Below are 27,628 nucleotides of genomic sequence, written 5' to 3' on the forward strand. Positions count from 1 at the left end.
CCCATTTGTTTTTTGGTGTCATGGCCGAGTGGTAAGGCTAGGGGCTGCAAATCCTTTTTCCCCAGTTCAAATCCAGGTGTCGCCTTCCCCCTCACAGCCACCACCTTTTGAATTTTCTGTACTCTTATCCATGTAGAGAATCATTCACTAAATTTGTTATACTTGACAAAGGTCATGCACTTCCATATTTTAGACATGTATTTTGTGTCTACCACTTTCTATTTATGCATGCGTTATTCATAGTTAGAGCTTTCCTTGTAATTGGCAATAGCTGAAGTTTTTTTTTTGCTGCAAGATCATTTTCGTACCAGGGGCAATTCTGGGGAATTGGCCCTGGTTTGAGATTGGGTCCCGTAGTTAAGATAGTAAGTCCATCTATCCTGCTATGTGTTTGAACTTGACATTCTTCACAATGTAATTTGTCCTTGTGAAATTCAATTCTGAAACATTTCGTTGCAACTTGCAAGTATCTTTTCAGTAGATCTAACATTATGTTATCTCTGATATAATTGAGTTTCATGGATTAGCCACCCCACTTATGTTGGTTGACTAATTGGCTGGCCCCAATTGTGTAGGTATTTATATTTGTTTTGTATGAATTTGAACCTTATCCATTTGACTCTTTGAGAGGTTTGTGATAATCTGATGCATACATGCACACATCTACGCATTCATACATGTATACATGCATATGTGATGTGTTTATATGTGCATTTTTGTGCATTTATGCATTATGTGTTTTTATATGTAATACATAACATATTTCTATATATTTGCCTATATATTTTATTAAGAGCTTAAAAAGATTTTCCATTTTGTTCTCGTTTTTGCTCGTGTTGTGGGAGGTAGATCATAAGTTGAAACTCATAAGATATAACCTTGTCATGTAAAGCTTGATTAACAGTTGTAAGATGTTATGATTGATAAATCTTAGTTGAAGTGTGAATCTATGTGCTTAGCTATGCATATGTGAATGTGTCTTCCCTTGGATTTTTCTCATAGGTTTCCATTTTAAAACTTCTAAATTGCCTCTATTCGATGAGCTCTTGAATGAATCGCCGATGATGTAGGCAACTAATGCTGTGAAAAATCTTCCACCGAGAATTTGAAGTTGGATAGCCAAACATGTGAAATTTAAAGCACCATTGGGAATTCCTGACTTAGTTGAGAAACTTCCGTAACAAAGAATTAGCTAAGTATCCTATTATCAAAGAGGCACCAGAACCAAGACCAAGCATTGTGTGCAGTCAGAAAATATGATGTTGCACATGAATGGAGTACCAGAACAAAACTTCAATAGGAAGAACACATGCTTGCAAAACAGAGGCAAAAAGTATAAACTGCCTTGGAGACAAGAAAAGAGCATTGTGATGGATTTGCATGAACAGATGGACTGGAGGTCAGTGCAAGGACAGAGGAGAATGCTAAACATGCTAAAAAGCCCTTCCCATTTAGCCTTTGATGCTGAATTGCATGTTAAATTAGCACTAGAATGGGCTATGAATTGTTTAAAACTCTCAAGACATTCTTCTGTTTTTGTCATCATCATCAAGCCTTATCCCCGCTACATACATAGCCTTGCGAGTTTCATCTCTTAACTTTTTTCTTCACAGAGCTACAGCCTTTGTCAACCTACATTCTTTCATATTCCCTCGCTTTCCCCCTCCCAAGTCTTTATCACACTTTTCCTGGTCCTTGATATTATTGTTTTTAATAGTATTTCAAAATGGTTAGGTGTAAACATAGAAAATTTAAAATGTTTCATTAGATAATCAGAAATTATGCAGCTTAGGGCTCAAATTTTTGTATTTGATAGTAGAATTGTGGTTTGAAAAAGTTGTTTAGATATTTTCTAATGATTTATGAAAATTTTGAAGCTTTAGTGCTATTTTAGAAATTTTAATGCTTGTGATCACCACATTGTTACTGGAAGCTTCTAAAAGTCTCGAAAGCTTGCTTCTCAAGAAGCTTGTATTGGAGGTACCAAACCAAATGCTTCTTTCATGCTTTCAAAATTATGTTGGAAGCTCGCTTCCTTTAATATGAAATCGAATTGTTACTGCTGTCAGAAATGCACTTTTCATTTTAGAAGTTGTTTTTTAATTATTTTGATTTTAAAACCTACATATGATGGGTATTTTGGGTAAAAAGGCTCAAAGATGCATTTAAGTAAAAACACAGGTTTTATCTCCTTTTTTTTCTTTATTTTGTCAATGTTATTTCTATTCGCTTCCATTATTGCTTCTTACTTGCTTCGCTGTATGCTTTCTAAACACTTCACACATTAAATATATTTTTTAAAACACTTCACACATTAAATATATTTTTTAAAACACTTGCTTCTTGCGCCCAGTTGTTTTGGTAACATGGATCAGGGTATGAGGTACTATAGGTGATTTTATGGAGTTTGCTAATGTTTTGGGAAAATGAAGGAACTTTTGGAATTTCGACATGCATGTGCATGATACGATGGCTGAGAAAATAATGAAAGAGAATCAAAGGGACATTGCTAGAGTTTTCAAAAGCATCATATGTCCAAGTAAAACCCAAGTCTCTTCATGGCACTGAATCTGCTGATTGGATGTTCATTTGGCTGACCCAATCAATTCAGATAAAAGTTTTGATCTATGTGAGGCAATTGTTGTCAACTGCTTAATTGAACGGTATCCAATTCCACTTGTCTGTATTGTTGTCCCATATTTTGAATCGTTAGGTGTTGGCCTAGGTCTTCAATCTTAACGAACCTTGGCATTGTCTCCTTTGATATGGACACAACTCCTTTAAATAAAACATTCACAAATGCAGAATGAGTGCAATTGTAAGTGTTCTTGTTTTTTTTTTTTGAGTTGTGGGTGTGTGATTTTTTTTTTTAAATTTTTTAATGTTGTCTTTCATGATCATGTAATTTTGGTGGACAACAGCTGGTCAATCAAATAGCATGCTGATGATCTTGTCTTCCTCATTGCTGACAATTAATCCAATTTGGTGAGCATGGTTACTACATCCCATGCCTAATCTTGGTCTGAAATTCATTATCATTCCTTTGTACATACAATTTATGCGTGCACATTTTGCTATTCTTTTGTTCTTCTATTTTAAATTCTTCTAGTGAATTGCTCCTTTATATTCTGCAGACTCTGTCACAACGGTTTCCGTCAATATTTAGCAAGCCTGGGGCTTCTCTTCTTCTATTGGAAATACTAAACTACCGGCTCATTCCTCTATATAGGTGATCTGCTGCTGTCTCCATATAAGATTAGTCTATTTTTATCATGGACTTCCTCAATGTTATATGTTAAGGGAATCATGTGCATTATTTCGTTAATGGTCAGTGAGTTGTTTCATTATTGTTGCTTGTTTTTATGTACGTGCTATTCAAGAGTTATTTCATATGTGTAATGATAATTCTTATTTCCATTTGGAAGAATTTCAACTTTTCATGGTAGTTGTCTTATGTTTTGTGATCTGCTGCTGTCTCCATATAAGATTAGTCTATTTTTATCATGGACTTCCTCAATGTTATATGTTAAGGGAATCATGTGCATTATTTCGTTAATGGTCAGTGAGTTGTTTCATTATTGTTGCTTGTTTTTATGTACGTGCTATTCAAGAGTTATTTCATATGTGTAATGATAATTCTTATTTCCATTTGGAAGAATTTCAACTTTTCATGGTAGTTGTCTTATGTTTTGCAAGAACCTTTTGGTGAACTCTATGATAACCAGAAAATGTTTTAAAAAATCAGTGAATTTTGTTGCTGCTACTGCGATCTTGTCTAATGCTTTGGTTGCTAATCACTACACTAGGTATGATTGTTATTGTAGGAGGTCCATAATAATGTCCACATTCTGTAGTTGGCTTGTTTATTTTTTGACTTTTTGACTTGTATATATTATGAGCCCTTAACAGGTCCATAATATCCAGTTTTGTAATAGCCCTTAATGATGGTCATGCTTGTCTCTGTTTATGGTCAAATGAAAGAATAAGAAATAGAGAGAGGGCCTGATAGTTACCCAAGTCTCCCTTTTTCCTTCTTCACTTCTTCTTCTTCAACTCTTTATTGCAGGGAATACCAGTCATTAAGATGGTATCAGAGCATGAATGACTGGTCTGAGGGCTCAGATTGCAAAGTTGAAGGTGAGCCAGGTGACTTCAGTTAATGACATCACGCCTGGCCTAGTGTGAAAGATTTTAGCTGGTTTTTGTAGGGATTCAGTCTAGTAAGTATTTAGAAGAATTTACAGTATTTTTTCATATTTTTAGTGGAGATTTGGGGGAGTTTCAGATTTTCTATTGTATTTTCTGCTGCCCCCCTAATCTTGGGTTTTTTTGTCCATATGAAATTCTAGAAGGGTTGAAGCTATATCTATTTGGCTTTTCTGTGTTCAATGTAGACTTGATTTGGGGCATGGGGTTTAAGGTGGTTAGTGAATTTGAAGAAAGTTTTTTTTCTGAAGTTTAAGGGTGTTAAGATATTGTATCCAATATCTTATTATGCCTCGTATCTAAGTGTCATTATATGTAGACAAAATATGTTTGTTCACACTTTTGTGTGTTTGTTTAGCCTATAAGTGGCATTGAGATTATACTTTTGTTCTAGTAGCTGATACACCTATTTTGAGTGTTATTATATGTAGACAAGAGATGCTTATTTACACTTTTGTGTGTTTGTTTAGCCCATAAGTGACATTGAGATTATACTCTTGTTCTAGTAGCTGATACACTTATTTTGAGTGTCATTATATATAGACAAGAGATGTTTTGAATGTGGTGAGTTTTGTGCATCCGGTGATTATTCACACTTTTTGTGTGTTTATTTAGCCCATAAGTGGCATTGTAATTATACTCTTGTTATAGTAGTTGATACACTTGATTTTTGAGGTTTGGACGTCTGGTGAGGTGATTGCTTGTGGTGGTTGAACTATTGTTGAGATTTGCAAATATCATTCATTGTGCTGTGGGATTTTTAAATCTCTCCATAAAATTTCTAATTTTTTACTAATTTGTTCTTGTATGGGAAATGGTTATTGAAATATTTTCATGCAGTTTGCATTAAATGCTTTAATTGCATGATTAAGAATACTTTAAATTTGTTTCATGATTGGCTGCCTTGCCTGTTTTGCATATATATATATATATTGATATTCATAAACTATCATTTCTTAATATTTGCAAAATTTTAGATCTCTTCATATTTCTTGTAAGGTGTTGTCTATTGAAAGTTTTTCATTGTTATATCTTAAAATTGGTCCATAAGTGACTTTTTCATTGATTCTAAACTATTGCATGATTCATTCACAAATGCATTAGTTGTGTGGTTAATGTTTCTTCTAAAATGTAATAATTAATTGATCTAAGATTATTTGTATCTTCTTAAATCCTTATTAAATGAGTTGAATCATTTCTTATATCTTCTGCTGTGTAAAAATGATTTGTTCTTGAAAGAAAATCTAACTATGAGTAATTTACTCTCCTTTGTGGGGTTTTGGTATTTAAACTCTTTTGTGAGTTATTTCTTCATGGTATTGATGTTGGTTGAAAATCCATGCCTTTTATGCATTAATGTGCGTTTCATGATAGATACATGTGAGTATTGACTTTGAATAATGCATGTTTTCATGAATTTTTAAAGTAATTAAGGATTTATGAGCTTATCTTTGAGATATTTTATGCATGCATTTCTCTTTTTGATAATATGCAATTATGTTCTCTTATGAATTAAGAACTATGATTTCTTAAAATTATCTATTCAAGTGAGTCTCTCAATGACTATTGTATTTGAAAAATTAATGATTTTCAAAATTAAATTTTTAAAATGATTTTTAAAAATGTTAAATTGTTTTATTAAATATTTTCTATGTATTGGATTTTTGGTGTCTTTGGCCATCCTCTCTCCATAATATATAACTGATATAATTTATTTTTGAAATATTTGATGTTTTATGATATATATGTGTATGGTTGGGATGTTTTGTTAGCTCTATTTACACGTTCTCAAATATTGATGATATTTAAGATCCTAAAGCCCCTTTCTATAATAGAGCATATGATTGAATATCAAGCACATCTTTGAAAGAAGCAACAAATGAAAGAACTTGATGAAGTCAATGAAGACATTTTATGTAATGTGTTTTCCTTTGTAATTGCAAACTCACTGTGTCACTGTAAGTTTGAGGAAGGGTGTTATTAATCTATCATTTTTTATGTATATAATATATTATATATACGTACATCTATACCTATATATGTATATATTTATAATATTTATACTATATATTGCATATGTATATATATATATATATATATTTATATACATATATATTCATTGCAAAGTCAACTTGCATTGTAAAGTCAACTAAAGTTGACTTTGCATTAGTTGTTGCCCAACGGTCTAGTTGTTGGGAACTCAGCCCCACAGCTAGATTTGTGTTGGGAATTAAGCCCAATAATTAGATTTCTAGTCCAATGGTTAGAGAGGACTTTCTCTCTCCTCTCTTTACTCTATCTCTTCATCTCTTTTCTCTATATATATGGGTGTGTGTGTGCTTATTGTAGGTGAGAGTGTGGTGGGTAGGTTTAGACTCTTTTGTATGTTTTTTAGTGTATTGTAGTTAGGATCTTATGTATTTAGTTCTTTTATGTATTTCATTATTCATTATGAATGAAATCATTTATTCATACAACTTGTATCAAGTTTGTAGATTGTTAGTATTCAAATACATTTCGATTGGCATTTGGCCTATGATTTGGAGTGCCTTGGATTCCGTGCCACTTCGAGACAGTATGTTAGTTAAATAAGAAGAAAATTGATACTCTGCAGTTTGACTTTGATGTAATGTTGTGTATGGTATGTTGTACTTATATTTGCTTTTGAACGTAGTTGTCACACTTGTCACGTTTGTGTACTATTTGCTGCATTACTTCTATTTTTCAGTAGGTTGCAATTTTAGTTCTTTTTAGCCATCTATAATGTGATATGTATGTCTTTTTTAGGCTGGGGTAGTTCTTCAGCTTTTTACTCCTTTTACAAGGCATCATAAACTTGCCCAATAACTTCATAAAATGGTTATTCTTAGACTGAGAATGGCTCATCCGGAGACCTTTTCACTTATATTTGTAAGAAAATATTCTTTTTCTTTCTATCATATGCATTATTTGCTTGAGTGAACGAGAGAACACTTTCATCCCATCACTTGGTAACTTTATTGAGATGCCTTTTTGTTGTATCTATATTTGTAAATCATGGAAAATGATTTTTATATGTGCCTCTTGTAGGTACAATGGGAAAATCAGGTCCCTACTGTATGATGTTTCAAAGACAATCTCTTCAATCAAGGGAAAACGGGGAGAGCATCGTAGTTTCCGACTTGCTGAAAATTTATGCATGAATCTTATACTTTCATTGCGGGACTATTTTTCTGTAAAGAAGGACCTAAAGGTACATGTACTAATGGCATTTGAAGGATGCATTGTTCTCTTTGTTAAGGGGTTGTCTTAAATTGCTGCAAAATTTTGCAGGAACCATCAGAGTTCACAGAAACTTTGAATAGGGTTTGCATTGTTAGTCTTGCCATTATGAGTAAGACACGTGGAATAGCAGAGCCTGAAAACATTGTATACCTACAGCCCCTTTTGGAACAAATATTGGCAACAAGCCATCATACATGGTCTGAGAAAACATTGCGACATTTTCCTCCTATGATTCGTGAATTGCTGAAGGGTCGAATGGATAAACGGGGACAGGTTATCCAAGCTTGGCAGCAGGTTTTTGTTAACCATTTTTATATTCCGTTGAGGGTTACCAGTATGTGTCAGCTCTAATCTTTGTTTAGAACAAGAAAAATTGTAACACTAATGTCAAGCTTTTATTTTTCATCTCATAAAGTTATACTTCTTTGCCACGGTGAATATTTCATTCGCAACATGCATGCATGTGTTTGTGTACATTTCTCTGCTTCTGCAGGCATGTGTGCCCACATACACTTTACTGTTTTCATTCATTGAATGCATGCCCTCTGTATGTATTGTATTCTTTGATATGGTCTCCTTTTGTTATATAACATCTTTCTAACAGCTTTACTTCATGATCTCTCATTCTTGTAGGTGGAAACTACTGTGATCAATCAATGTACACAGCTTCTTTCACCTCAAGCTGATCCAACCTATGTGCTGACATACATCAGTCATAGTTTTCCTCAACACCGTAAGTATCTATGTGCTGGTGCTTGGATGCTGATGAATGGACACCCTGAGAATATCAACAGTGCCAACCTTGTAAGAAGGCTTATAACTACAATCCAGAGTTTTATTATGTAATGCTTTGACACTAAATCAATTCCTTAGAAACTTGATATATGATATTGGATTGTAGGGACGTGTCCTAAAAGAGTTTTCACCTGATGAAGTAACATCAAATATCTACACAATGGTGGATGTTCTTCTTCATCATATTCAGATTGAACTTCAACATGGGCATCTTATACAGGTTCATTTCTTTATGTTCTTTTTGTCTTGTACAGATTTTTTATTTCCACTCTTTTAATACCATTAGGTATTGCAGTTTCAGGTGTGGAGGCTTGTAGTTTATGCAAAAGACGAGACTCATTTGTTTTGTGTTAGTTTCAATTACAGGATCTATTGTTTAAGGCTAGTGCAAATCTTTCCTTTTTCATTTGGACGCATGAACTACTTCCCTTGGATATTGTGATTTTGGCACTTGCTGATCGAGATGATGATCCCCATGCACTGCGCCTTCTGGTTAGTTTTTCCCAAATAGTAAAGTTTATTTTTTATATTTTCACTATGTTTAGGAATTTTGTAGAAGTGATTTTGTAAATACTAATATTATCATGATGTACATTTGAAGAAGCTCTACTTAAAATAGTTGAAAAATGGCCTCCTTTGATTGGTCTGAATTGGTAGACATGTTGATGTGTAGGTGTGAGATTTTCTGACAAAGCAAAGCTATAACAGCAATGCAGGATCTTGTTTTATGAAATTATCAAGTTTGATGTTCTCCTAATATTATGTGTTCAACTGCAAATATGCACCTTATTGTACTAAGGACCAAAAGAGAGTTTTGATTGCAGTTTGGACCAGTAGCACATGGCCTTTTTGAATGATCTCCTTGTCAGTAGGGTTGGGTTCATAAGATTTCTCTGATCTATCTTCGGTGCCATTAGCACTGGGGATTCATGATCTCTCTTTAAGTTTGCTGGAGTGGCCCTGCCAATAGCTAGTGCATGGTATGACTGCTGATGTGCTTTAGTAAATTCTGGAATAAAAAAGAAGTCATGTTTTGTCCCTTGTGTAAGTGCTTTAGCTATGCATTACCATGATATCATAAGGAATCATTCCTAGGACACTGTGAACTTGTCAATATTCAATAAAGTCATGGATTCTACACAATATTGTCGGAGTGCCAACTAGTAACTCAATAGTGTTGGTACTACCTATTGAAAATTCTATGTTACATAAATTAGCTTCTGTATATGTGATTATGTTTTTTCAATTTCATACTAGGATCGCTTTAGATCAACTTGAGGTGTGAAGGAATGCCTTTTGGCCTTTACATTTTAGTGCAATCTAGGCCATCAACTTTTCCTTCTCAAAAAGCTCTCTAAGCGTCCAATTGATCAATCTGAAGCATGTCCAGTATGGACATAACCATAACCATCACATTCTTGTGGCTTGATTTGTACGCTAAACTGCATATTTTACATTAATGCGATGTAGTATTTCATATATTTGTATAATTTATCTACATATATGACCATGTGGTCAAATGCTAGACTAGGTAATCACTAGTTGACTGGGCCACTTGGTGAACTAGTTGACCAAGAGTCTTGCCTAGGTTGCTTCTGTTTCCATGGCAGCAGTATTTATGTTAAGAGTATATTTGCAATGTAAACCTCATCTTATTTTTCCAATTTACGGCTTGATCAGTACATGTCACCTTAAAACACCTTCATTTAGAAGCCCTTTCTGGTTTTTGAAAATTCTGACTTTTTCCTCCAAAAGACACTAGATCTAGTTCTTTTTCTATTGTTGTAACACATTGTATAATATGCTACATTACAGTACTAATTCTGGGGAAAAGCAACACGATACACTTCTGATTGCATATTCCACTAAACTGGGTAACTTGATTTACCTAGGCCTGCATTGTTAATGGTTTCAATTGGCTGATGGATATATTAGCTTGCCGTTTTCTAATAATTTGTGGTGCTAAATGTTGTGCTTATTGGAAAACTCTTATTTCTGGATGTATGTTGCTATTTAGGTTTTAGCTACAGTGAGTTGACTTGATAATAATAAAATAGCGTGCTGAAATTATATAATCTTTCTAAATTGGTACTATTAATTTTGCACTACTATGAACTGCTCTCCTAAATACAAAAATTTGTTCTCCCTTGATAGTTTATATTGCGTGTTGTACAGCAGAAGACTAGAGCTTGTGTCAGCCTATGTTGTAGTGTTTTTCTGATAGAAACTAACAAAAAACTTACAGGTCAGTCTCCTTCTTGACCGGCAAGAGTTTCAACAGAGAGTCAAGGTATTTTGCATGAATAGGGGACTTTCAGAGCACTGGATGAACACTGGGGTTGTGAAGCGCGTTGAGCTACAGAAAGCCCTTGGGAATCATCTTTCTGGAAAGGATAGGTATCTTCACGACATTTGTTTATTTCTACAAAGAAACTCCTCTAATTTGTAGTTTCTTTTAAGTTTTTCCTTTTAATCCTTTTCCCCAGGCACATCAGGTGCACACACATGCATACACTGAGCTATTGTTTTGTCAGAGGTCAACTGGTTCATTACTTTTATGTAAGAGAAATGCGTGATGATATGTGTATTTCTGCAGATACCCCCCATTTTTTGATGATATTGCTGCCCGTATGCTGCCAGTCATCCCATTGATTGTGTATCGGTTGATAGAAAACGATGCTTTAGATGCTGCTGACAGGTTCCTTATGACATATTCACCACTTCTTGCATACCATCCTATGCGGTTCACATTTGTTCGTGATATTCTTGCGTACTTCTATGGCCATATTCCAAGCAAGCTAATATTCCGAATTCTTAATGTACTTGATCTTCCTAAGGTAATGACGGTAATGTGTTTGCCATCCATTTTTCTATTACTTGATAGCCTTATTTGAGTCTGGACCATGTTTCAGATTCCTTTTTCAGAGGCATTCCCCCAACACATTGGCTCATCAAACCCTGCTGTATGTCCACCACCTGACTATTTTTCAGCTCTGCTAATCGGCCTTGTAAACAATGTCATACCTCCTTTAAGCAGCAAGCCAAGAACAGGATCAGTGGGTGATACTTCTGCAGCTTCTGGACGTACTGCTCCTAATAAGTCTCATTCAGCAGTTCAGTCTATGCCAATAAATGTGTCAGAAAATCAGAAAGCATTTTATCAAATCCAGGATCCAGGCACTTATTCACAACTTGTTTTGGAAACAGCAGCAATTGAGATACTTTCCCTGCCAGTGACTGCATCTCAAATAGTATCTGCTCTTGTTCAGATTGTTGTTCATGTTCAACCTATGTTGACCCAGTCTAGCTTTGGAGTGCAAATAATGCCGAATGTTGTTGGGCAAGGTACAGGTCTACCAACATCCCCTTCAGGTGGAAGTACAGACTCCATGAGCACTAGCAGATCTACTCCAGTATCCGGAAGCAATTTAACCAATTTTATCTCGAGAACTGGTCACACAAGCCAATCATTGTCTTGCTTGATGATTCAAGCTTGTGGGCTACTATTAGCTCAACTCCCACCAGATTTCCATATGCAACTCTATGTGGAAGCCTCTCGTATAATCAAAGAGTGTTGGTGGCTCACAGATGCATCAAAGTCATCCAGGGAGTTAGATTCTGCTGTTGGATATGCACTGTGGGATCCAACCTGGGCTGCTCAAGACAACACCTCAACAGCAATTGGTATCTTTTATAATCTAATAATGGCTATTCTTGTTTGATATTGTGACTTTAGCTATCAATTTTATAACTGCAGAAATGAAGAAGTCTATTTATGTCATTTAGTGTCACAATAATGGGTGATGTCAGCACCCTAATACGACCCACAGCAAAAAGGCTTAATATTTCCATAGTTACCTCTATTTTCAGCTCTATTTTACCTGATAATCTCTATTAGTCTCCTAATGTTCTTTTCAAGCTTTGGTACCATCTTGAACAAAACCCTACAATAGAAGTGTACAAGAAGGGAGAACCATTGTTCTTATTATCCAAGCTCATAAAAGCTACATCCCCCAGGGGTTTTGGGGGCTGGTGTGTTCGAATGAGGTAGCTGGATGGTTAGGTCACACTATGGTAACTGAGGGTCTTGGGTTAAAACTCATGGGGGTTATCCACCAGAAAAGGGGAAGGAAAAAAGCAAGAAAACATCCCAGTTGACCTCCTTACTGCGAGTTGTTTTACAAATAGAGAAACAGAAAATATAACTAAAATGCGCTAATAATAGTGTAATTATAATATTGTACAGGAGAAAAATTCTGACTGTTCCTGGACATATTGGTCTACACTTGACTACTTCCCACAATTAGGTTCAATGGCAATATGTTGTCATGTTTTTGAAGCTATATTTGTCTCATATTTTCTCTTTTTTTTATAGAATCCCATATTTGCTTATATGTTCAGGTAATATAGTTGCTTTGCTACATGCCTTCTTTAGCAACCTTCCACAAGAATGGCTCGATGGCGCTCACACTGTAATTAAACAACTCAGGCCTGTTAATTCTGTTGCCTTGCTGAGAATAGCATTCCGAATAATGGGTCCATTGCTTCCTCGCCTTGCTTCTACACGCTCACTTTTCTTGAAGGTATGGTGACATGTTTTGTGTTTTATATATTGAAAAAATTGATGATATGGATGATGTTTTGAGAAATTTTCACTATTCAAAGTTCCTCTAATGCTCTACTTCTACACAGCATGGTTGTGACATTTTCCTGCTCATTTGAGACCCAGAGGTTGATCAGTTAAATCATGGCAAAATGCCTTTGTCCTGTCTCATTGGTTCACTTGATCAGAGAAAATTGAATTAAAATTTAAAATATTTTCCTTTGGCTAGATTGAACTGTTGTTAAGAAAACAAATGGTAAAGCACTAGGAAGAATAAATAATTGTTCCCTATTACAATTTTATGCACCAAAAGCTTTAGCAATTATGTTTTCTTATTATCAAGTATGATTGAACTGGCCATTTTGATCTGGATTGTGACTACAAATCTATAAATTGTGGGGCTGTGAGAACAATTGCTTGTTATAATCAATCCTACTTGGGCATCAAGGATCAGCTCTTTTATAAGCATGGGATGGTGGTTTTAACTGGCTATAGTGAGAGGAAAAAGCAATGATCAGACAGATTTACCTTGGCCAAGTTCTAGTTACTCTTTTTCCATTCTTTCGCCTCTTATAATATACTTAAGCAAGGAAGTCCTTTTGCAACATTGATTAATCACAGCTCCGTTCTTTCTCAGTACGAAGCCAATGTTATGTTTGGGGATCTTGTTAGGTGAAGAAATCATGCAGAGAAAAAAGCAGATGCCTTTTTATTTTTTGAATTGTGCGTGCCTAGTGAATTTTAACTACCCACACTAATCACTACCCTGGCAAATTTTAAATTGTTAATAATTTGACCTGCCACCTGTTGTGGATTTTTTACTTATCTCAGATTTGCTCTTTGAATTTGATTTTGTAGGCATTGGCTCTGCTATTCAATGTAATGTCTGACGTATTCGGGAGGAATTCCCAGCCAGCATCTCTGACAGAAGTGAAAGACATATCAGATATTGTTGATTTTCTGTAAGAGTCCGCTTTTCTCATCTACATGTTTTCTACTGCAATTCTGGAACTGCTGCTTTCTTTTAGTCTTTTTTTTTTTTACATATTCTGCTTTTACTTGATATTTTTTTGTTTCTTTATTGCAGCCACCATGCTGTCTTATATGAAGGGCAAGGGCCTGCACAAGGTGGTAGCAGACCAAAACCAGAGACATTGACCCTATGCGGAAAAATGGTTGAGCTCTTACGACCAGATCTGCAGCATCTTTTTTGCCACTTGAGGCCTGATCCAAACACCTCCATATATGCAGCCACTCATCCAAAGCTTGTGCAGAGTGTGTCATAGTTCTTTGTGCTTTGCTATCTAAGGTCCAATTATTTCTTGTGTACTGCTTCTTCTGTATGCTATTCATTCTTTCACAGTTTTAAGTTATTGATAATATGCCAGAATGTTGTGAAGATATTGCAGAGTACAGGTAAGTCCAGAAATCTGGAGGTACTCTATTTCTCATACGTGTTAACCATCTGAAACATTATCTAAGTCATGATGCCTCCGGAGATATACATTGCATGGACAAAACCATAGCATATAGGTTTGTGGATACTTCTTTTATGCTCTGAGTGCAATATAGAGATGTGGAGGAAATGCCCTGGCTAGTGGCTACTAAGGCTGGGAAACACTAGGAGCAGCTTGATGGCTTTGCTTGTGTTTGGCTCATAAAAAGCTTGTTCAAACTCCTAAAATAGGCTTGGCAAGAGGAACACAAAACCTAGGTGTCAGCTTGGCTTGGCTCGTATAGGCCTGTTAAGTAGTGATGAATATATCTTAGATGTATTTTACATCAGATAGTGTTGTGTGGAACACATGATTGAAGTGTTTGGCTTGCAAGTGGTAGGTTTATAGATAAAATCTTATTGATTTCAGCTATGAAACAATGTATTTTTTCATAAATGTGCCAGCTCAATCTCAAGGTCAATATGTCTACAATGGAAATCCTATTACTTCCAGTTTATAGATAAAATCTTATTGATTTCAGCTATGAAACAATGTATTTTTTCATAAATGTGCCAGCTCAATCTCTAGGTCAATAGGTCTACAATGAAAATCCTATTACTTCCAGTTTATAGATAAAATCTTATTGATTTCAGCTATGAAACAATGTATTTTTTCATAAATGTGCCAGCTCAATCTCAAGGTCAATAGGTCTACAATGAAAATCCTATTACTTCCAGTTTTGAAACAATGTATTTTCATAAACAAGCCAGTTCAAACTCAGCCCAGCTCACCATAAAAACAACCCAATCTTGAACACCTCGGGCTCTGCTTGTTTGGCTTGTTTATTGGCCTACTGGCTACTAAGCTTTGGAGTTTTGTTTGCAGAATGAATTCTGAAGGGCGTTGCTATCATGTTTGGGCAATTTTGGACGTGAAGCATTTTCTCGACTTGATTCCGGTCCTGCCAATCTGACAATGCTCAACTAACTCAGGTTTTAAGGAACTCTTCATGTCTACTTTTATTTGTACAAAATGTGCCAATTTAAGATGAGCTTAGCCCTCCCTAGGTTCTAATTTAACCTAGTCCCTATGTTTTGATACTAGTGAACAAGTGATGTTTGGTAGATCTATTGTATGCCATTTGTAGGTAGTGTTTGGATGTTTCTAATTTTTGTTTATTCTGTTTATTTTGTTTAAGCAATATAAAGGAAAATAAACGAAAATGCCTAATATTTTACAATAAATCATCTAATATTTCCATCACTTGTTTGTTGAAGACTGCATTCTCTTCAAGTGCACTTTTTCAGGATCTTTGGTTGTTGCATCTTCTTTCATGTAATTCAGCGTATCAAAGGTACTGTGAATTGGAATCACATACCTTGTAAGTAAACAATCATGAATTTGAATCATTCATACGCACCAGAATTTACATGCATTTGTTTGGAGTTGCGTAAATGACCTTGTGTGAATTGGAATCTGCTTGCAGGTGTGTAAATGACCTTTTTGTGAATTGGAATCTCACAGTAATGTGGGCCAAGCAAACGTGGCCTAACATGATTTTCTGGGTTGTCAGTGGGAAAAAGCAGATTTCCCTTGCGTTTCTTCAACTAAAGCTTCTGCAAATGATTTCTGATTGGGGGTCATCAAAAGACATGTTATCATTATTTTATTTCCTGCATGATCGACCATGTCTACCCTCTTTGCTGTCATACAAATTGAAAACTAAACCTCTTGTCCAACTGCAGATAGGCCAGCCGACCGCCTATGAAGAGGTAGAAATTGGGTAATTAAATGCGTAAAGAATGGATTAGACAGTTGATGAGGTTTCTAAAGTTCTAGCAGATAGTAACGGGAAATAGAATAGGATTTTAGTAGTTATGAGGTTTAATTGATTAGAATAGGATGTTATGCGTTAGTTTTATTCATTTACTAAAATTATAGCATTTGTGTGTGATAAACTGGTTGCTTGTTCGAAGACGGTGTTTTGTCGCTACAATTATAAATTGAAAAGCGATTGCTAGAACTGTTGATTTGATCGCCTCGGAAGAGGTCTTGCTGTCACGTGCAGAAACAGTAAAAATCTTCTAGGGCTCGTTTGTTTCATTCTACTTTCATGCGAAAGTGCTGAGCTGGCAATCCTTTTTCTTTTCCTTAACCAAATGCGTACGATCAAAATCATCATGGTGGAAAAGTGTCATGCTGGCACAAGTGGGCCTTAATTTTTCTTGCCATCTATCACTTTTTATGTGCAAGTCTTTTCATATCTCCCCTGTGAAAGCTTTTTTGTGAGAAGGTTGACTTCAGGATTTTTTTGAAATCCATGTCCCTTCCTATGAAAAGGCAAGCCCTTTCATGGGAATGAAACGATCGCTAATGTTGCACATAACAGCACCATGTTCAGTTTCTTACACTCACGTCCATGTCATTTGCATATAAGGGCTTCCTAAACTTGGCTAGAGCTCAAGGTGTTCCAAGATCAAGGACGTTGACAGTAGGGATGTAAACAATTAGGATTTGGATCAGATGTAGTCAATGTCAAATTCGACTAATCAGACTTGGATTCAGATAGAAAAAGCTAATACCTAATCCAAGAAAATACATGTAATTGGATTTGGATATCTGTTGGATCAGGTATATATGGGATTCGGTTATGAAATCTTAAACCAAATCCGAATTTGATTACTAATCTGATTAAGTTTTCTTAATCAAATCCGACTAACCAGATTCATAATCGTATCAGATAGCTCATGAATCTAACTGTTGACATCCCTAGTCAAGAGTTAGACACCCAAGGTGCATGTCCGTTACTACAGGGCTCAGTAGGATCTCTGGTACACCAGGGACGTCCAAGGGGTTTTAATTAGGGATGCAAATGGGTTGGATCCAAGATGAAGGTTTTGCAAATTGTGGCTGTTCCGGATCTGACTGTATCTGGCTTCCCAATGTTTTTAGCTGTTTTGGATCCAAACCGTTTTCCTAAGTAGTTTTAACCAATGTTGTAGTATCGTCTTGAACCCTGTGAATAGGACGATACCGATTCGGAGGTGAATCAATCTGAATCACCCAACTTTTAACGAGGAAAAGACACATGTCAAAAAATATTAAAATAATATTAAAAATTATTTTCGACCATTTTTCAGTTTTTTTTGAAAAACGGGTTCAGGTAATTTATATCTCAGTTTTCTGCTGATACGATTGGGAGATTCAGCCCGATACTGACAACATTGGTTTTAACTGCTTGGGCATGGGGCTCAAAAAAGGACGACATTTTCTTGTGAGCCTCTCCACCTGAACAGGAGTTTTCCCTCGTTAAATATCAAAAGATCCATGTTTGTTGTATCACACGATCAATGATACCACCCGTTTCATTTTATTTTTTTTCTCGGAGAAACTGCCCCAGGCGCAGAGACCTAGACCTGCTGGCTCAGCTTGCCTTACTTACGGTCTCTGTCCATGTCGACCTAAAATTCCGAGGCTTACTCCTCGACCCCAGGGAGTCTCCAATCTTTGGCTTACGCACGCCTATGGGATTTGAACCTAGACTGCCTGTCAAATGGTCCAGGTCTCATCCTACTACGCCCATCCCCTTGGGTTTGATACCACCCGTTTCATTATTTGACTATTGAGAAAGAATTTGCAAATTGAATAAGATTTTAGAAGGGCACTCTTAAGGGAAAACAACTTACATTTTGTACTTGCATGCTTTGACATTCAATATTGAGCTACCTCGTATGCTATGCCTTGTTCTGGTGAACCCCTTGGAATTCATTTGGTGGGTTTCATTTTTATTTTCCCCCGGTTGTATACTTCCACTTGTGTTCATTACTATCATGTCATTGGATGTTGGAAGTCCGTAAGCATTGACCATGCTCGTCCACATCATCGCAAAAATATTGTGCATTTTTAATTTTCAACAACTCTCCTCGTCTCTCTCTCTCTCTTTCTCTCTCTCTCTCTCTCTCTCTATATATATATATATATATATATATATATATATATATATATATATATATATATATATATATATATATATAACATGATGCTCCCATCCGACAAACATCAGATGCAGACGTCTTTTTCTTTTTTTTCTTTTTACTTTTTCCTGAACTGCCACTAAAAGACTGGGCAGAACCCAGACCTTTAGTGGCGGTCCAGGACCCCAGAAAAACATGAAAAAAAAGATGTGTGTGCGTGCGATCAATGATGCACGTATCATCAGACAAAATTAATGTATGACGATACACTGTTCTCTCTTTGTGTATACAACGAGGTTAAACTAATAGTAAACTAGTTGTATTTAAGATATGGCCTTATTAAAATGAAAAACATGCCTTCAGATACATAATAGTTTTGAAAACAGATGGTTATTTTTTGTAGCGTTATAAGTCTTTTGAACTTAAAGGAATTGAAAAGTCAAACACTTTTCTAAAAAGATAACTTTATGAATCTAGTAACCATGCATTTTTCAAAAAAATGCTACCTTTAAGAATATCTGTCAAAAAAATTCCATAAAAGTAACGATATATATCCGGTTAATATTGGCTACTAATGAAGCTACAAAGCTAATGAGTAAAAATTACTCTTTTCTTCAAAGAAATTTAATTTTTTGTAGATCAAATATTATGGATGTGAACCACTGAGGTGGTATTCCCATTTGGTAAGTGGGGTCCTATGCCAAGAGGAAGGCCCAGGTTCCAATCCCTATACCACATGGGGCTTAAGAGATACCTGGTAGGCGTATGCCTAACCCCAGCTTGCATATAAAAAAATGTTATTGACGTGATCTACATGGTTTGTTTAGTTGAAAACTTATTTTGAACCATGTGATTATAACAAGTAATTAGGCTTTTAAAGGGGTCCAAAAATTAATGGCCCATGATGTGCTAAAATTTTACCACTCAAAAGATCATATTTTTATATAAAAAAAGCATGATCCAAGGCTGATCCTTAGCAAACAAACTATGTTGAACGCATCTATGTGGTTAGTTTGAGTCGATACAACTTGCACCTATGATTTCTAGTTCATTACTTTTGTACCTTTGTTAGTAGCCAATATTTGCCTATATATATAGAGAAAAAAAAACCTACAAAATTCTGTATTTTTTGGAGCCTACAAACCTACAAAACCTACAAAAAAAAACCTACAAAAAAAACCTAGTGCTAAATGAAACATGCTATTGGATTTTCGGTATTTTTTTCAAAATTCTGGTCACACAGATGTGATATATATGCTTGTTATAAGAATCACTTTTTGGAGCATTTGATTTTGATACATGGATAGGCTTTTATAAGTTTCAAAAATCAAAGGCCTATAATTTTCATAAATTTTCGAGGCTCCAAATACCACTTTTTACATCCAAAATACATGATACAAGTGTTGATTTCTAGTAAATCAGTTATGCTAAACACATCTATGGGGTTAGAATTTTGAAAAAAATACTAGAAATCCATTAGCATGTTTCATTTAGCACCGTTCTCATTTTGTAAATCTTTCATTATTTACCGATTGAATTATATGATGCAAGCAATTTAGTAAGAAGTTACCTGATGCGATTAAAGTAACTCCATTGCTTCATGATATACATTGTCGTAATCCTAGTTCTTTTACTTTGCATACTTTGTCATAATTTATTAAAAAAAAAACTTTGTCATAATTCATTTTTCAGGAAAAAGAGTAATGTCAAATAAGTTTCCAGAATTTAATTCAAATAATTATCTAAGTAACATTACCTCAAATTAGATATTAAATCTACATGTAGAATAGGGATGGTAGTGGACTGGGGCGGGGGAGGGGGACAAGGTCTCCACCCCCGCCCTGTCTCAAAATCCGGACCTTCATCCCCGCCTCCATCCCCGTTTCATGTACTCCATCCCCGGTCCAAACAGGGCGAGACGGGGCCCCGTTTCTCCTCGATTCATTGCCATCTCAAAAGAAGGATTGGAGACTGGGCTGGGTGGGAGAAAGCGTGAGTCCATCCCCGCCACCATCACCGCATGGGTTTTGATTTTAACCTTCATCACCGCCTTCATCCCCATTTCATGTCCTCCATCGCCGGTCCAAATGGGGCGAGGCGGGACAGAGCCCCATTTCCCCGGTCCACTGCCATCCCTAATGTAGAAGGTAAAGACTGTTGTCATTGGGGTTGTACGGCGGATGTGATACGTTAATGATTAGGTCACACTATCATAATCGAGAGCTCTCGGTTTTGGAATCTCACTGTGTATCCCCCAACTTGCTTATAAAAATAAAAAACAAATAAAAAAATAAGATCGCTGCCATCAGTTGAATAAAAAAATTTTCTTGTCTTTTTTCCTTTCTTGATTGGTAGTCATGATCAAAGAATAAAAGAGAAAAGATCAATACCTCATAAGGGTTTTTCAAATATGGTTTCATCTCCCTAAGGTTTTCCTTTTCTTTTTCTTTTTTTGAATAATACCAACAAAATAAGACCCTCGACTGGAAATTTTTTTTTGTCTTTTCCCTCTTCCCATCCCCCACCCCATGATTTTGTACAAAAATAACAATAATAATTATCTCCAAAAAGATCAAGTAAATTGAATATAACAGTCTATAACATATTCCCTTTAAATAAACCAATTACAAACTATGATAAACCAATTTATGCTAAGATGGGACAACAATTATGCCAAAATTTGACGTTTTCATGTCCATTCCTTGTTAATCAGTTAACTGTTCCCTTCAATAAGCTATGTGACATGGTACTGAAATATTGAGAAAATATTAAAGACAAAGAATATCGTAGTTTGGACTCTGCCAATGAAAAACTATTGTGCACCCAACAAACATTAATGAACTATTCTTTCGGTATTATATTCTCACTTGTTCAGTTCATTTATAAACGCCCCAAAGGGGTTTGGTGTAGTGGGATGGGGCTTAGGCTGGTCTAGGTTCAAATCCCATGAGCACATCTCTTGTACATGCCAAAGTGTGGGCAAACGGTAAGCCCACAGAGTTTTACATTGTGAGGACAGTGATCGTAAGTATGACAGCTAGGTCTCTGATCTGAGGGCGGTTTCTCCGTGAAAATATATAAAAAAAGTTTGTTTATAAACTAATTAATGAACAAAAATTTGTTATATAATACATCTCAATGCTTCCAATTATTGGCCAGAATGAGTAAAACCTTTTTTTTATATTAGAAATTAGTTAATTATCCATCTTTTGAAATATAACTCACCAAACTAGCTGTTGCTACCATGAAATTCATTGCAAATGGTACTAAGAAAATAATAATTTTAAGATTTGGGAATGTCAAGTTGGCTTGTAATTATTAGGAAACCCATAATAAAAATGCATTAGTAGTTGTTATCAGGTACTTGGTCAAATAAGGACAGAGAATATCTCAATTTTTTTATTCTTAAATTCAACATAAGAATTTTTACTTGGGGAGTTATGATGATTATCTTCTTTTTTTTATGACAAGGACCCCTCGCCGAAGCAAGAAAACCTCGGGTGGAGCCTCAAGATCACCCTGCTTTACGTGACAAAAGCTACGAACACACGCACCAGTGGGGTTTGATCCAATACCTTCATCTTAGCACCGTCACAACTACCCTGCTGGCCACGCAGGCGACCCCTGTAGTGGTGAGTTATGGTAATTATCATAAGACACCGAGGGGAGGTTCTCTCTCGTGATTTCACCGTTTTTTATTTTAATTTTAATTAATTTATTAGGGTGTCCAATAATTGATGAAAGTTGGACTTGGACAAAATGATGATGAAAGAAAGTCAAGGGCCCTCCAGTCGAGCAGGTAGGCACATTGGAGAAGGCTCAACCTGCCAACCTAAGCATGACACATGCATGACGTTACCATGATTTTTTTAGAAAAACTAATTTTGGTTTCGCACGTGGCACGTGGCACGTGGCTGGTCTCTCTGGTGTGGTTGGTAGGTCCACATCAGCTTATAGTCGTGGGGCCGCAACGTATATTTTCAAGGGAAGAGCAAATTGACCTTCAATAAAATACAGAGCTAGGGCACAATGTCCCCCACAAAATCCCACACCGTCTCTCTCTCTCTCTCTCTCTCTCTATATATATATATATATATATATATATATATATATATATATATATATATATATAATGCTGCGCTACGAGCACTAAATCCCACGTACTAGACATCATAGTTGTAGGTTGTATTTTGTGAATCAGTCCTTATAGATGTATATTAAACATAGTTTATTTAATAAGAATCATGCTTTGGATCATGTTTTTTGGCATAAAAATAAGATTTTTTAAGTTATAAAATTTTGATACATTATGAACCATTGATTTTTAAAGGTATTAAAAAACCTACATGCACGTTATAATTACCTGATCCAAAACTTGTTTTCTATCAAATAATGCTTATAGATCATATCTATAGAGCCTGATCAACAAAAAAAGTTCATCAAATTTGAAAATCTAAAGCTTCTATAAGGTGGCTGTAGGTGCTACGGGAGTATCATTACTAATTATATATATATATATATATATATATATATAGGAAAATGGAAACAGTAAAAGTAGTATCTAATTTATCATCTAAGCGTCACCTTTCAAGTGAGCATGTTTTTGGAAATATGACGTTTCTCCTATCAGCTGTAATGTTCAGTTAAATGAACTGGGACACGCTAGAATTTCATCACTTGGTCCTGTTCCGTATGATGTCAAATGATTTCGATTCATTGACCTGAATAGTCAATTAATAATTGCCCTAGAACTTCATCAGCAGATATCTGCTCCGGCTGGCCCATAAAAGCCCCCCATCACACTCATGCTGACACCCAGTTAGGGCTGGTAAAGTGGCCGGATGAGCCAAGCTCGGGCTGTTCGGGCTCGACTCGTTAAGGATATACCCTGCTTGGGCTCCGGCTTGGCTCGTGAACTCATCACGAGCCAAGCCAAGCCCAAGCTTGTTATGAGCTGGCTCGTTTTATAAGAAAATTTATTCTAAAGTATTTTTTAAAGCTTGAAAATATATACACTATAATAGTCATGTTGGGTCAAATTGATCAAATAAAGACTGCATCTATAGATACATCTGTAACAATTTTAAGGAGCGCAAGCAAAGGTGCAGTGGCGAGGTGGGTCAAGGAAGTGGGTGCGCTCAAAAGCTGCCAAGAACCATGATAACATGAAACACTAGCTAGCCTTTATAACAGGTGATGCCCCAACTCACTCTTGAAGAATGTGGTGAAGATTTTTTGGCACAAAACCGATTTTGGATTCCTAATTTGGATGAGATTTGCCATTGACTTCTACACGAAACAAGGTGTCATAGAAAAGGACAAAAGGGAGCCTCAACTTTTCTCACAAGTCAATGGTCAAATTTGTAATTTCTTAGAGTCAAGAAAGTCAAGACAGATTTGGAGGATGGTCTCCATCTGCCATCCACTACCAAAAGCACTATATCCTATTCTCAAAACTAACTCAAGCTTATCATGGAGGTGCAATTATTGTATTGACAAACCAATCCCAGCAATGTCAATGCCAGGGAGTCACTTTTAAATTAACAAATCATGGTAGTTAAGTTATAAATAAGTTGAATATATCGGATATTTCCATCTAACCAAACCTGAGCGGGTAGTGCAGTTGGATTACCTTATCAAATATAACCCAACCTTCCCTTGCATTTTGATATGTGTCTACTTTATTGAATTAGATAGCTGACCTTCCAAACTTTACTCTAAAAATTAAACACCTTCCTTGAATCTTCATTACAGGATTCAAGTAGGTAAATATGAAGCCTAGTGAGCTTGGCTGTATACATTTTACACTTATTTTGTCTCCGCATGATCATCTTGGAGGAGAGTGAATAAATGAGTTCAAATTTGGGGTGTAATGAGGAAGAGAAGTCATATACAAAGTCTCGTATTGCACATAAGAAAACAAAAAAGAAAAGTGAAAAAAAGGTGTCATCAAGACAAGCCAACACTACAAGGAGCTCCTTGTGGCTTCCTACTGGCTTAGCATGCGGCACTCAAGAGATGGCAAAATGAAAGCATGCCAGGCACGCCCTCATAAATACTTGCACCAAATTAAAGGTGATCATTGTAAAATAAGAACAAGAGAAAGATGTCACAAGGATACGGTTAAAAGGACTTGGGACACGCCATTTTTTATATAAATTTTTATTAAAGTTAATATATAAAAGGATACGACACGTATTGGAGCACTTTTTTGTGATATATATATATATATATATATATATATATATATATATATATATATATATATATATATATATATATATATATATATATATATATATATATATACAGAGAGAGAGAGAGAGAGTCCATTGACTAGCTAGCTCCCCTCTTGTATAACATCTCATCCTTGGCATGAAACCAAGAAGGCCTCCGTGGTAGTAATCCAAACAACAGCTCATGTGCCGTTGTCAGACAATAGCTTTACACGTGCTAAATGTTACGCATGTACTCCTACACTTTGATTAAAATACAAGGGTAGTCTTTTTCTATAGAGGTAGAAGGTTCACACCTTCCCCCCCCCCCCCCCCTCCTCTCTTTCTCTCATTTTGTATATAAATATACACAGGGTTCCATCTTTTTGGCTTTGCTTAAAGTTTGGTAAAAGAATGGGAAGGCAACCTTGTTGTGATAAGGTTGGTCTAAAGAAAGGACCCTGGACTGTTGAGGAAGATAAGAAACTCATCAGCTTCATCCTAACTCATGGCCAATGCTGTTGGAGGGCTGTTCCTAAACTTGCAGGTATCTCCCGAAATATTGGGTTTTCCTTTCTTTTTTCTTAAGTTTTGAATTCTTTCACTAACATCTAATCATGGTTCTCTCACAGGACTGCTTAGATGTGGAAAGAGTTGCCGATTAAGATGGACAAATTATCTAAGACCGGATTTGAAAAGGGGTTTGTTGTCAGAGGTGGAAGAACAGATGGTTATAGACCTCCATGCCCGTCTTGGCAACAGGTTATTGCACTTTACTGCTTTACTTTTTCTTTAATGCATATGATGTGCCCACAAGAGCGTCGCTCATCTGATAGAGGCAACTTGTGAATGTCACCAAGTTGACAGAACGTTACAAGTTTGAAACCCCTTGCAACAAGCTTGAAGCTGAGTGTTCCTCCCCACGAGCAGAGGGACCTCAAGGATTTTACTTTTACCAACCAGATATGCCGTTGGTGATGGAGGGATTTTCCATTAGCCTAGCCTAAAAAAGAAAATATGCATGTATATGAACTGATACTAACTATGCATACAAGGGCTCTGCTCATGGGTGTACTCCCCGGTGGGTTTTACCAACAGGATGTCCGCCAATATGCGGTTGGTGATGAGGGGTTTTTTCCTTGGACCATCTTAAAAAAAAAAAACTAATGAAAAACTTGGTTGCGCAGATGGTCCAAGATTGCTGCACACTTGCCTGGCAGGACAGATAATGAGATAAAGAACCATTGGAACACCCACATCAAAAAGAAGCTAAAGAAGATGGGGATTGATCCTGTTACCCACAAAGCCATCTCCCCAATTGCTGAGCAACCCAGTTGTTCTCCACCTTCACAGGAAGACATGTGCATTTCTTCTTCCTCCACTTCTTCCACATCTAAAGACTCAGCCCCAAGTGCCCAAAACTCCCTCACACAATCCTGCATTTCCACCATAACAGAGGAAGAGAAGAGCATCAGCAGCAGTGAGTTGTTTGAGTCCCCGTTTGATCCCATCGTCGCTGATCCTCTTTTGACAGGTTCTACCAATCCAATTTTCTGCACTGATGAAGTCCCTCTCATCGAGCCCCATGAGATTTTATGCTCTTTGGCAAGTGAGTACAGTAACTCCACTTGTGACAGCTCTGCATGGCACAACAATTCAGAATTGTACCAACCACTTCCAGCAGCAGCAGCAGCTTCTCTTCCACCATGGCCATCACCATCATCATTTGCAACGTCTTCATCATCGACATCTCTGAATCATGACGGGTTAGGATGGAGGAATCATGAAGAGCCCTTCCTGCAATTTGAGATGCCAGACATGGGCTCTCTTTGGCAGAGTCAAGAGAATGATCTTGGCTTGTGGGGATTGAACGTGGTGAGTGACCAAGATGAGAAATTAGCGCTCGATCCTTTCAATCCGTATCAGAGAGCGTTTTTCGAATTGAAGCATGCATTATAACCAATACAGTGGCAACATTCATGCTTGTAATCTAGTTCTTTCGTTTACCGTCTTTGTAATGTGTGTCAAAATGGAAATAAAGAGGGGAAATTGAACGAGTAGGGAAACGAAAACTTTACTTTCGTTTGTTAGTTTTTTGTGCAGGTTCTTTTTATTTTTACTTTTTAACCTTTTAAATGCAAGTCTTTTTACGACAAAAGACTATTGTAATAAGTTCTTTTCCTTTTCTCGTCAATTCTGTCTTGCATTACTTATTAGTCTGAAGAAAGATTATTGCAGTGAGTTCTTTCTTTTCCTTTTCTCATCAAGTCGTTCTTGCATTACTAGTTGATCCCAAGAATGGGGATCCATGCTGCGAGGAAGTTGCTCCCATGTTCTACTATGGAGAGGGTGGTGTATGTTCACCCCCGATGATTCACCGAATCCCACGTCTGTGTTCGAGGTCCCAAAAAGCACCACGTATATAAGCACATGGGGCTCGTATTCCCGTGTATGTTGACATCACTCAGCATTGGAGTCTGGTTCAGTTGCAAAGACTTAAGTACCCTTTCTTGCTATTCTTGCCATAAAACGATGGTTTGAGAAAATGACAAAAACGTCCTTCATTCAAAAAAGGAAAACAAACGGTTCAAAAAAAAAGATAAACATGTTCTTCATCCAGAAAGTCGAGGATGATGTTGACTCTTCAAAGTCTACACAGGGAAACAAACCTTAGCCGAAGATCCAATGGTGATTCGGCGAAACGATGGTGAGGCGACAATCCGATGGTAAACCGACGATCCGATGATCATCCGACGAAACGAACTTGGGCCATCAAAAATGTCTGTTCGAACTTTTCATCGTCATCTTCTTCTTCTTCCTTCTCCGTAAAACACTGTAAAACCTTCTCTCTCTCTCTCTCTCTCTCTAGAGAAGAAATCAAGGGAGACAAAGAGTTTCTCCTAGAGAAGGCCATGAACATCAACCCTCTCACTCTCTCTCCCTTCTCTTTCTATTTTCGTGCACATCCAGCAGACGATCCTACATTGCTTCATCAAACACCGACTGACCCACAACATCGTTCAACTTGATTCGTTGTGGAGCCTGCTTCAGAGTTTTTGCCCTTACAGGAGGGGGGTTTGGGGGCTCCTCTCAGCGTGGGTAGCATCGTTCAACTTGATTCGTTGAGGAGCCTGA

The 27,628-nt window shown here is 36.5% G+C and overlaps 2 protein-coding genes across 4 annotated transcripts in view; both read left to right on the forward strand.

The window, feature by feature from the left end:
* The window catches only part of LOC149816132 (mediator of RNA polymerase II transcription subunit), a 45,608-nt gene extending 30,057 nt beyond the window's left edge, over nt 1-15,551 (forward strand). For 2 of the 3 annotated variants that reach the window (XM_089986565.1, XM_089986567.1), the window contains 13 exons: nt 3,135-3,229; nt 7,276-7,438; nt 7,519-7,764; nt 8,104-8,274; nt 8,372-8,485; nt 8,632-8,757; nt 10,511-10,662; nt 10,862-11,102; nt 11,178-11,949; nt 12,667-12,848; nt 13,727-13,830; nt 13,956-14,177; nt 15,190-15,551. In XM_089986565.1, the coding sequence (XP_089842691.1) occupies nt 3,135-3,229; nt 7,276-7,438; nt 7,519-7,764; nt 8,104-8,274; nt 8,372-8,485; nt 8,632-8,757; nt 10,511-10,662; nt 10,862-11,102; nt 11,178-11,949; nt 12,667-12,848; nt 13,727-13,830; nt 13,956-14,154 (2,565 nt within the window). In that variant the 3' untranslated portion in view covers nt 14,155-14,177; nt 15,190-15,551. The remainder of the gene's footprint in view (nt 1-3,134; nt 3,230-7,275; nt 7,439-7,518; nt 7,765-8,103; nt 8,275-8,371; nt 8,486-8,631; nt 8,758-10,510; nt 10,663-10,861; nt 11,103-11,177; nt 11,950-12,666; nt 12,849-13,726; nt 13,831-13,955; nt 14,178-15,189) is intronic. The other variant, XM_089986566.1, reaches the window with a different exon arrangement.
* Nucleotides 15,552-24,890: 9,339 nt separating this feature from the next.
* Nucleotides 24,891-26,565, forward strand: LOC149816133 (uncharacterized). The gene is made up of 3 exons (XM_089987634.1): nt 24,891-25,040; nt 25,126-25,255; nt 25,681-26,565. Exons 1-3 carry the CDS (start codon nt 24,908-24,910, stop codon nt 26,450-26,452), a joined length of 1,035 nt encoding a protein of 344 aa, XP_089843760.1. The 5' UTR covers nt 24,891-24,907; the 3' UTR covers nt 26,453-26,565.
* The last annotated feature ends 1,063 nt before the right edge of the window (nt 26,566-27,628 follow it).

Source organism: Nuphar pumila, chromosome 14 (genome assembly GCF_984573655.1).
Source record: "Nuphar pumila chromosome 14, dmNupPumi1.hap1.1, whole genome shotgun sequence".
Taxonomy (NCBI): Eukaryota; Viridiplantae; Streptophyta; class Magnoliopsida; order Nymphaeales; family Nymphaeaceae; genus Nuphar; species Nuphar pumila.